This window comes from Notamacropus eugenii, chromosome 3, assembly GCF_028372415.1.
Source record: "Notamacropus eugenii isolate mMacEug1 chromosome 3, mMacEug1.pri_v2, whole genome shotgun sequence".
NCBI lineage: Eukaryota > Metazoa > Chordata > Mammalia > Diprotodontia > Macropodidae > Notamacropus > Notamacropus eugenii.
The window spans coordinates 350889320-350901395 of NC_092874.1; the positions used below are offsets into that span (position 1 = coordinate 350889320).

Below are 12076 nucleotides of genomic sequence, written 5' to 3' on the forward strand. Positions count from 1 at the left end.
ATTCTACTATAACCTTATTCCTTTCTTACTCCTCTCTGTGCTCCTTATAAAGCCAAATCTTCTGAAGCACCATGGCTGAGCTCATTCTTGTAACTATCAATCAATTAATAAATATATATTAAGTCTCTACTCTATGTCAGGCACTGTGATAAGTACCGAGGATTCAGAAGAGGCAAAGAACAGTCCCTGCCCTGAAAGAGTTAACATTGTAATGGGGGTAGACAATATGTAAACAAATACATATAAAGCAAGCTATACACAGGATAAATAGGACATAATTATGAGAGATGGCACTGGAATTATGAAGGTTTAGTAAAAGCTTCCTGTGAAAGTTTGGGATTTTAATTGAGCCTAGAGAGCAAGCCAAGGAAGCCAGTCAGTAGAGCTAGAGAGAGCAGTCCAGGCATGGGAGACAGAGAAATTGCCTAGAGTTGAGAAATGAAGTGTCCTAGAATAGCCAGGCATCCAGAGGGACTAATCAGAGTATATGGTGGGAATCAGTTGTAATGATTTAGGAAGATCCTAGGTTATTAGGAGTTTTGAATGTCAAACAGAGCATTTAAATTTGATCTTGTAGGCTATAGGGAGCCAGTGGAGTTTTTTGAGTAGAGGAGTGACATGGTTGAATCTGCATTTCAGAAAAATCATACTAGGTGTCCAATGATTAATTGGGTCAGGGACAGATTTGAGGCAGGAAGACCCACCAGTGGGCTACTGCCATAGTCAAGGTGTTAGGTTGTGTGGATTTGCATTAGGGAGGTGGCAGTGTCAGAGAAGAAAAGGGAGCTACCTCTTGAGAGAGGATACAGAGGTGATATCTATAATCCTTGGCAACAGCTTGGCTGTGGGGGTGGGGAGTGAGAGAGTGAGGAGTTGTGTATTAATGCCTAGGTTGCAAGTCTGAGAAACTGGGAAGATGGTGCTACTCTCTACAGTAACAGGGAAGATAAAAGGTAGGGAGAGTTCAGGTGAAAATACAATGAATTTTGTTTTGGATGTGTTAAGGATGTCTACTAGATATTTAAGATGTCTGCAAGGCAGTTGGAGATATGAGATAGAAAAGCAATATCAAGGTTAGGGCAGAATAGGGAGATTTGAGATTCATCAAAATAGAGATGTAGTTAAGTCCTTGGGAAGGTGATGAGATCACCAAGTGAAATACTGTAGAGGGAGAAGAGGGCACATGACCAGAATCCTGAGGGACACTTACTAACTTCTATATCATCACCTTTACATATCATGCCTATTTAGCCCTTTTTTTCTGCCATGTCTTCTTCCTAGAAGTATCAATTTGTCAGTACCATGTAATAGTAATTATTATTCATCCCAAATGATATGACCCCTGACTTCACTATGATCAAGTCTCTGGACAAGAGGAGCTATGCCATCTCACTTCTGGGTCTACATATTCACCATTCTGGCTGCCAGTTGCCCCTTAAAGTTTACTCCTTTTTCCTGAGCCACATGCTGCTTAAGGAGGCACAACACTTTCTCAGAGAACGTGGATTTCAAATGGACCAGCTCCCTCCAGATTAAGCCAGTCTTATATTATAAATATACAGTTCCTCTCTCATGAGTGTACTTAAAAGAGGGACCTCCAACACTTATTGAAGTGAGACCTTCCCTTCTAGTTTCCCAGATTCCTATTGCCAGGAGACTGCAATCACCATCCCTCCATGGTTCAACATTGGACTTAGTACAAATGCATCAGCCATTTCCTTCTGTCCTTCTATCTCTCCTCTCCTTGTTTATGACCCTTCAATTCTGCAACTCTGTTCCATAAAATATATTGAGGCAGCAAGGTGGCATAGTGGGTCTAGAGTCAGGAAAACTCATCTCTCTTAGTTCAAATCTGGTCTCAGACATTTATTAGCTGTGTGACCCTGAGCAAATCACTTAACCTTATTTGCTTCATTTTCCTCATCTGTAGAATGAGCTGGAGAAGAAAATGGCAAATCACTCAAATATCTTTACCCAATAAAATCCCCAAATGGGTCACAAAGAGTTTGACGTGACTGAAACAACTGAACAACATATACTTGTGTGTGTGTGTGTATGTGTGTGTATTCACCAATAAGGGGACAGAGAAGGGAATCAAGAGGTTTCCATGGCTCTTCAATTCCATTTTTCCAATTTTACTTCTGTTTTTTTAATTTCTCATCTCTTTATCCCACTAATGATCTCTCCTCCCTCCTTCTTGCCCTCTCTTATTTAAAAACAACAACAAACAAAAAGACCAGACCTCCTAGAAGATAACTGCTTTTATTCTTCTAGTTGAGCCTGCTTGCCATTTGAATGTTTCTCTTTTCTGGGGTGTTTCCAAGTTCAATATTCTGCTCACTTATATTTTGGTCTTTTTTGTCAGAAATACTTTAAATGCTTCAATTTCTTTCTCCATCTTGTTTTTCCTTTGATGATTAAGCTCAGATTCTCAGGGCACATCACTGGTGCTACAGCTTGGCTTCCAATGCTACTTGGAATGCTATTCTTCAATTTCTCATGACATCAATTTTTTGTTTCCTTTATAATAGAAGGTATTTCTCTTGGTTTCCTGTATTTTATAAACACATTTGGGTGTATAGGAAATTATATTTAACTAAAATTAATCTTGGAATTTTAAGCTTTTCCTTCTTTTTCTGGAGTTGATCTGTGGATTTTCTTGACATTTCATTGTATTATAAATTCTGAGCATTTCTTCTTATTTTCTTCATTATTGAATTCAGGGATTCTGATTTGTCACACCATCCTGGGACACTTATTGAGGGCTAACACATTCTCAGCAACCATAAGATATTGTACTCCTTGTACTCAGAAAGTGGTGACAGACATTGTGCTTCCTACTTGTGATTTTCTCTCCTTATCTTTTTTAATGCTGTGTAACAATCCAAAGTGCTAAGAACATCCTGAGACAATCTCTGAAACTAGCTCTTGGAGCAACATGAGCTGACTGTGGTTCATAAAATAGGCTACTCATCTCCTAGGTTACAGTGGCTGCTTCCAAAAGGAAGTCATTTTTAAGTTACTTAATAGGGATGTGACACTGTATATAGAGAGCCAGCTTCAAAGCCAAGAAAACTTGGGTTCAAGTTCTGACTCTAAGACCCCCCATCCTTACTGAAGTAAAATCTTCCTTTCTTCTCACCTCAGTACTCAAGGCAACCCTAAAGAGTAGAAGTTGCAGAGAATTTGCTGACCTGCACTGGTAGAGTTATCTTACTCAGGAGTTACCCATAACAATGAAACCCAAGTGCAGTACTCTTAGTTTCCAAATGTTAAAGCCTTTTCTCAGTTCTCATCTTTCTTTTTTTTTTTTTTTTAATATAGAACTGGCTTTATTTAAGGAACAAAAAAATGCAAAAAGGTCACTCCTGAACACAATGAACAACCAAGGCAACTCCCATAATCTAACAGATCTCCATCTCTTGCAGAGAAAAAAACAGTACATTTAAATTATAGTTCGACCCTCATGTAAAGCATTCACTTTGGAAAGGAGTCCATCTGCCTTGTCTTTCTGAATCTGCCACAATGTGAATTGCTCCTTTATATTGGGATCTGTTTCTTGCTTTTGCTTGTCTACAGATGCTCTTTGATCCAAGAACTCCTCTGCCTCCTTCCTGTCTCTGTCAATGCCATCCCATGGATGCTGGCAGGTATTCCTACAGCTCTTTGTAGTCCTCAATCTTCTTGACCTTTCTGAAGCCTTTACCATCCATCTTCCTCTTCTGCTTCGTCTCTTCTCTCTAGTTTTTCTCTGTCATCATTCTCTCTTGGTTTTCCTCTTACTTGTAGGACCACTCCTTTGATGGATCTTGATCACACCTTCTCTCCTCTTCCTTTACTCTTTTACTTACTGATATCAGCTCCGTTGGATTCAATTATATCTATGCTATGACTTTTAGAACTTCTTGTCTAATGCTAACCCATACTCCAGTCTCACATCTCTTACTTCAACTGTATGTGCTGTAGACATCTTAATCTAGATATAACCAAAACTGTCCCCCAAACCCATCCCTCTACCTAGTTTATGTTTGACAGTTATCTTCTCAGGGACCCAGGTTGATGACTTAGGTATCATCCTCAACACCTGTCTCTCATCCTCCATATCTAATCTGTTGCCAAGTCCTGTCATTTCTACCTTTGGAAAACCCTGTCTTCTGTCCTTAGACTCCTCACAGGCTCTCTTGGACCTCACACCTAGACTACTGCAATAGCCTGTGAATTGATCTCTCTACCTCAAGTCTCTTCAAACTCAAATCAATCATCCACTCAGCTGTCAAATTGATGGTTCTAAAAAGCAGATCTGACTATATTTACCTCCTACCCCTAGTTAGTAAACTCTAGTCACTCCCTATTATTTCAATAAAATCATCTTGGCTTTTTAAAGCTCTTTATAACTTGGACCCTTCCTACCTTTCCTTACTTCCCTCTATATATTCTTCAGTCTGATGACATTGGCCTCTTTGATGTTCTTCATGTTCCTTCATCTCATTTGTAGCATTTTCAATGGATGTCCCACATGCCTGGAATTCTTTCCTTCCTTATCTCTACTTCCTAATTTCCCTGATTTCCTTCTAGTCTCAACCAAAGTTCCAATTTCTGCAAGATCCCTTTTGCCTTCTTCCTTAGTCCTGATTCTTTGCCTCTGCAGTTACTCCCCATTTATCCTTGTTTGTTCATAATAACTTGTCCATACCTTGTCTCTTCATAGTTGTCTGCATTCTGTGTATCTTAGCAGATAACGAGCTCCTTAAGAGCACCTTTCTTTGTATCCCCAGTACTTACTTCAGAGCCTGGAACATAGCAGGAGCTAAATAAATGATAGTTGACTATTCTTATGCTGTTGGTGACTTGGTAAATAGAAGACGATATTTCATCCTGAGCATCCCATGTGTGGGCTTTGAGATTAATTTTGCCTCGGTAATTCCTCATTGTTTTGGGTTTAAATGAATTCAGAAAGGTCCTTAAAGGATCTAGGAATTTGAAAAGATTCCACACTTTGGGTTGAACAGGTATTCTGAATGAGCTTTGTTGATTTTTGATACTCCGGGCAGTGTTCCATTTGTTTACTAATTTTTACACTGTTCCTCAGACTGGAAACAATGAGTTTTGACATGTTCATAGGGAATAGTTTCTTCCGGTATTCTGAGGTTAAACTTTTGAAATCAACTCTCAATATACATGTAGCTTCTTGATAATGCCTAAGACTGAGAACTCATTGCATCTACTCACCGGGTGCAGCTTGATGTGAACAAATCAAAAGGAATTTTTGAAGGAGTCCTGTGAGCCAGTACGTATATATTGCTCATTGTCTCTGATAACTGACAATTAGAGGTGCTCAATGTTCAGGGTGACCCAATACCCTTTGACCAAGACAAATTCCCCTCAAGCAATTAAGTTGCTAAAAGTGGACTGATTGAATTTTAGAGAATCCAGGGAATTTGATTAGGTCTAAAATTGGCATTAACAAGAAATCAAGATTAGGTCTAATAATTTTTTTGAGTGAGGGAAGAGAAGGAAGTTGTCTTGAAAGAGTTTCCACAGCAGTGGGGACTGTGGGGCTGGGGGACAAACCTTCTGCACAAACCACAAACCTTCTAATTGTGTTCTTCCTGAAACTCATAAAGGTTAGTGGGAGATGGGGTGTTGAGTGCTTTGAGGATTAGATACAGACCTTTGGGGTTAATTTATATTGATTTTTAACTCTCCAGGGTCCTTATATTCTTTCTCCTGTGGATTTAAGCTGTAATTACTCTAAATCTGGCTCATAATTTCTCTTTTTTGAAGGGTTGAATGCTTCCAAGAAAGCAATTAATATACCATGGTACTGGTCATGTAATCTTGACTCTCCAAAAATCTACTTTTAAAAGTGTTACATCTTTATAAATTATATGCATGTAATAGAAATAAAAGAGAAAGAAAAAACATCTTTTCCCCTTTGTAAACAAAAGCTGTGTACTGTGTAAAAGAAAGTGGCCTGGAGCTTATGTCAATATAAGAACTTAAAAGAATTTAAAGATAAAGCATTCTGTGACTAACTTCAAGAAGGAAATTAATTTCAAAACAGAATAACACAGTTTAAGAAAAGATAAAATAAAGATTTATCTATGAGACTATGAAGAAGTTAGCATTGTGATTTATACTGGGTTCTGGTTAATATATCTTACTCTAGTACAGAAACTTAAAAAATGATAAGAATTCAATTTCCTTTTTGCAAACAGAAACATTTCAGTCAATATGGATGTAAAGGTAGGTTTATCCTGTTCCAGAAAATTCTGTCATCTTTTTTTTTTTTAATTTTTGAGGAGGAAAAATATGAACTTTTATTTTTTCAGTGAAAATATTACATTGCCCTTGGAACTTTGGTGCCAAACTGTTTGAAGACTATTAAATGAATGATAAAAAAAGTTTGTAGGACTGTGCCAAAAGTAGTCCATTCCATTTCATAATTAAAATTTGTAAGTCTGAGAGTTGTTTTTTGAGAATTATTTAAAATCTAGGTCATTCAGTACAACATTAAGTTACTCTTGACATCAGTCCAATGTTATTTCATTGACATTCACACAATCATTCAACATACACAAGGACTAAAGTAAGACTAACTTTTCAGATTTCCTTTTACTCTTTTTGTTTTTTATTGGCGCTTGCTGCCTGTGGGGATCTGTTTCCAAAAGATTGTGAGAAAATTAAGATCAATCTCATATCATTTTCTTATTGACCTATTTACAATTAATTAATTTTGTTCTGTAACTTCTTAAGTTATGATTCTTTGCCTCTGAACTTGGTTCAGAGTTCGGCTGATCTATAATGGGTTATGTTTCAAAATCCAGCACTCCTGCTCATGGAATTTAACTCACTTTGGAGAATGCATGTGAACAGAAAGGGAGTTGGACCTGATATCTTTATTCCACCAAGCTATCCTTCAACAATGTACGGCTTTCTCTCCAAATGACTGGGCTGCTATCTCACACTTGTACTCAAACAATCAAAGTGTCTTAGTGTCATGAGAGAAGGAGGGGTTGTTGATAGCCTCCATTACCAAATTTCCCATCAATCACGTTTTATTTTTCCCTGTTCCTCAACTTTATAACCAATCATGTTGTCTTCAGTCCCATGATGTCCTCTACCCTGTTCTATTCTTGGATCCTTGGCATAAATAGAGGCAATCCACTGACCCATTTATTGACAGATAGCATGCCCCTTCTAACACATGTTATTTTACATGGAGGTCTACCTCAGTTTTCCCTTTTGTTAAAATCTCAAACGTGACAGTTGCTACATTCAGAAAAATTTTAAAATGATATTTATACTTACTGCTGTTCACAGGTGGACAGCTCTCACAGGGATTTCCCCAGGCCTTTCCCAGACAGCAGCAGCATGAGAAACGACTAACTCCAACACCAGTCTCAGTATTGCAGGAAAACACTTCCCCATGGGGACCAAATTTCAGGTAGCAATTACCAACTTGATTGTCTATAGAACAATATAGTAACTTATAATTACTGGTAGTGGATGAACGAATACTACAAACATTAATGTTTCTTTCATGAGAAGCTGGAAAAAACTTCTTAAGTCATCTAATATAACTGAACTTGGAAAAAAAAAACCTTCTACAATGTACCTACTAACTTCTGAGGTGTCCATCTCACAATGAAATAGTTATCATTATCATTAGTTTTGTCCTTATATCGAGCATTTACCATTAATGCATTAGTCTTGGTGGAGTCAAATAGATCAAATTTATTTCCTCTTTCACGTGACAATTCTTCAACTCCACATAATGTGTCTGTTTTCTACGTCAAATTCCCAGTCATTTAAATCCACCTTTGAATGACAAGAATTACCTTAATCACCTAGTTAATCCTTCTTTAGATGTGCTTGAGCTTAGCAATATTCTTTACATAGTGTTTCCAAACTTGTATTCCAAATGAGGTTTGACTGAGACAGAACACAACAGAATTAGGGCTTCCCTAACCTTGAACATTATCTCTCAATGTAGCCTATTTTTGATGGGAATTGTTGACCTACATAATTTAGAGCCAGACACTTCTCCTTATCCCCAAATCTTTTTCATATGTCCAGGTTTTGCTTTTTGCTTTTTTTTTTTTAAATTTTCTCATCAAGCATTGTAGCTCCTCTGTTAGTGATAAACTTCTCAGCCTAGGACCAAATAGATTCTGGATCAATCTCAAGAGTTCTCCTTCAGAGTCTATAGCAAAACATTGGAACATTCAATCTATTCAAACAGTTCCTACTCCACCAAATTAGGTTGTCATCTAGTCTACATTTCTGCATTTTTTCCATAACACAAGAGAATATGCTATACGCTTTCCTAAAATATTGGTAAATCATATCTATATCTTCTAATCTACCATGTCAAAAATGATTAATATGAAATAATTATTCTTGAAGAGGTCATGCTGTCCATTTGCAATCACCATTACTTTGTATATGACTAGTAACCACCATTGTCTTAATATGTTTTAGTATTTTGCCAGGTTTAAAAGTTAAACTCAATGCCCTATAGTTTGAAGACTCAACTCTCTTCTCATTACTGAAGACAAGCTCATTTGCTCTTCCCCAGTCCTTCAGTATCTCTTTTGCTCTCCATGAACTTTCTAAAGTCACTGATAGTGACCTCAGAAATAATACCTGCCAGTTCTTTCAACAATCAAGAATGTAGTTCATTTAGACCTAAAGATCTGATGTTATTAAGGGTTGCTAGGTAGTCTCTTGAAATGTCTCTAGTTGCTTTGGCTTTCAACATATTAGATATTTTTGTTATGTCTTTTTTAGTCCTTTTGGCTGTAAAAACAGAAGCAAAACATGTCTTGAAAATCTCAGCTTCATCCCATTCATCCTCAGCAGAAGTACTGGTCTTTCTTTTATCTTATTTTCCCTATTTTAGGTGAAACAGTTTTTTGTTCCCATTTTCCTTCTGAACTGATGTCCACTGAAAAATTTTTGTTGATAGGATCCTATCTTTCCTCTACATGCTTTGAAATACAATCTCCTAAAATCAAGAGCACATATCTTGTTTTTCTTTCCTCTAATATAGAATGTAAATTGGGATGGTTACTTCCCCTAATAATCCCATAATTTGTAATGATCATTGATTATTTGTTATCTAGAATAGTCACTTATCTTTCAAAGGAATAAACTTCATTTGGGAAACAGAAAATTTTTAAGTACTCTGCTCTTTTTGGATTAAGTAACCTCAAAAAGATTTCAGATACTAGAAGCTCCTAATTACTGCCTAATCACATCCACGTAACCATATGATGATGGATTTGTGAGTTGTTTTCTCAACTTTTCACCTAATTCCTCTTTCTTAGTTTTCTACATAAAATCAGGGAGATTTTATGCTTCTATTAATGTTCAAATAATCTGCACTATACTCTTTCCTTTTGGATCCTGAAATTCTTCACACATTATCTTTTCAACAAACATTAATACTTTACACTTCAGATAGGAACTTTACATTTCAGATATCTGCTATAGGAAAGGCAGTTTATATAAACTTTGAGAGAGCAAAGAATGTAAAGACTTGGGAAACTGGAACTAAAAATAAAGTTAACAATGGCTAAAATATATTTCTTTGAAATTTGAAAATGTTTTTGAAAATTATAAAAGTATTCATTTCCTAAAAATTCTAAAATGTGTCTAATTTATGATTCATGGTTGAAAGTATTTCTTACTTTTCATATCAAGATAAATAACACTATAATAAACACAAGAACGAAGTCATTGAGAATAGTAGGAAGCAGCAGTTCTGCAAAGGCATGGAACATCCTTCTTTTTTGACCACTTTATTAGTTCCTTTCATTCTAACTGAAAAACTCCTCTAGGTAAATACAACCTAGTAGGAATACGAGCAATAAGAATGAATGATGGAGTAAAGCTTTAGAAAGACCAATCTTTTCAAAGAGTTTTCAAAGAAATGTGGATCAAAAATAAAGATGTTATCTTTAACGTAATTATGATTTAATATAATTAACAATATGAATTAATATTCAATATTTTAATGTAAAAGATCCTTATCTATATCTTATGAAGATATCTATCTTAACCTATATCTTTAATATAATTATACTTTCCTATCTTTAATACAATTATAATTAATACAATAGCACAATATAATATGATATAATTTTAAATATAATTCTATCATTTCCTCCTCTGGTTCAATCTCTTTTATCTATTTGTTAATATTTTCCTGACTAATTCATCTTATTCCCTCATTCAAAGGCAATAGGATGTAGTAGAAAAAGCTCTATATTGAAATTCAGCAGGCATATTTCAGACATATTTCCTTTACTAGGCTGTTGACTATGGACACGTTATTTCACTTCTCTCAAACTCAGTTTTCTCATTTAGAAAATAAACATGAAAACATCTACCTACTTCCCTTTAGAGGATTATAACAAGGATCAAATGAGATTGATATATACATGAAATATTTTATAAATGGTAAACCATCTCACAATTATAAAGTATCATCATCATCATCATCATCATCATCATCATCATCATCATCATTACTGTTTTCTCATCTTTCTCCCTCAATTAGGTGAATGAAAGAATATTAAACACCCCAAAAGGGAAATGAAAATGGTTGTCCCTGCTGAATATTTAATAAATTTTACTATCAGCTAATAAGAATCAGGGGAAAATTAATTTAAATTATGTATTTTAAAAATTGTCTCCAAAAAGGATACATTAGAATACGTTCTAATATATTGTTTCCATTTATTTTTGTTTTTTCCTATAAATTATACATACCCACGTAACCTACACCAGTTGGGTTTAGTTGAAAGTCTGGTGGACAGTTACATTCAAATTGACCAGGCATATTGACACAGAGACCATTAACACAATTGATGGGATTGGCACACTCATCAACATCTAGAAGAAAAACATTTTAATTCAAGTTTTAATTCTTAAATGTCCCATATAGATTGATGTTCCAAATTAGTTTCAATTATTGACAGAGTTTTAACTGAATGAGGAAGGACAAGGTACAGAAAAGACTATAAAACTTTCATGTTAATACAATAAACAATTTTGAAGGATCAAGTATGTAATATTAAGTGAAATGTAATTTGCTTTTCTATAACTTCAATGAGAAAATGGATTTTTTAAAACTCTTGAATAAGGTCAAGTGTATGTTTTGTAAGTTTGCAGAAGAAGGCTCTTTGTTCTCCACTGACATTTTTAGACTCTCCCTCTGCCATAATTATTTAGCAATATCTCTTCCTTTGATGTTTACATCATCCAAATTATCTTTCTATTAAGATCCTGGTGGCTATTATTTATCAGTCCTCAGGATGTTGTTCTTCTTTCCTTAGTAAGTTTAAGATCTTTCTTACAGTCTTGCTCTCTACCTCAACTCTTGCCTTAACATTAGGGGATTTTAAGGTTTTGCATGTATGTATGCATATATACAAACACACATTCATACGCACGTATACACCACTCAGACATCTTTCTTTACTACTTCCCCTTTTACTCCAGAGGCAGTTGATGGCACAGATTATTGGACTTGCAGTCAGGAAGACTTGAGTTCAAATATGGTTTTAGACACTTACTAGCTATGAGATCCTAGGCAAAGCACATAACCTGACCTTTCCGTCTCAATTTCTTCAACTGTGAAATGCACCTACCTTGCACAGTTGTTGTAAGGATCCAATAAGACATTTGTTAAAAAAAAAAAAAAAGCACTTGGCACAGTGGAGGGCACATAGTAGTGTTCATTCTTTTCTCCCTTTCCTTCCTCCTTCCCATTCCTATCTTAGATTTACATTTGTATGTATGCATATATATGTATGTATTCATATTTGCATATAGATAGACGTAGATAGATAAATACTCCCTCAAATACCCTAACTTTCCAGTTACTCATTCTATTAAATTTCTATGACCTACTCCTTTCCTGTAGCTCAACCACAAAGATGGTCATCCCCTTTATCTTACCATCACTCACAATTGTTCTATTTATGTTAATGTGCTCCAAATTTTTTTATTTGCTCATAATCTTTTTTAATTTGATCATTCCCTATACCTTCTGATCCTTAGACCT

The 12076-nt window shown here is 35.6% G+C and overlaps 1 protein-coding gene across 9 annotated transcripts in view; it reads right to left on the bottom strand.

Annotated features, from left to right (window-relative positions):
* Positions 1 to 12076, bottom strand: part of LOC140496889 (fibrillin-2-like) — a 132386-nt gene that overhangs the window by 103845 nt on the left and 16465 nt on the right. For all 9 annotated transcript variants that reach the window (XM_072597234.1, XM_072597231.1, XM_072597232.1 and 6 more), the window contains 2 exons: positions 10780 to 10902; positions 7312 to 7470 (listed from right to left, as the gene is read on the bottom strand). In XM_072597234.1, coding sequence (XP_072453335.1) covers positions 7312 to 7470; positions 10780 to 10902 — 282 coding nt within the window. The remainder of the gene's footprint in view (positions 1 to 7311; positions 7471 to 10779; positions 10903 to 12076) is intronic.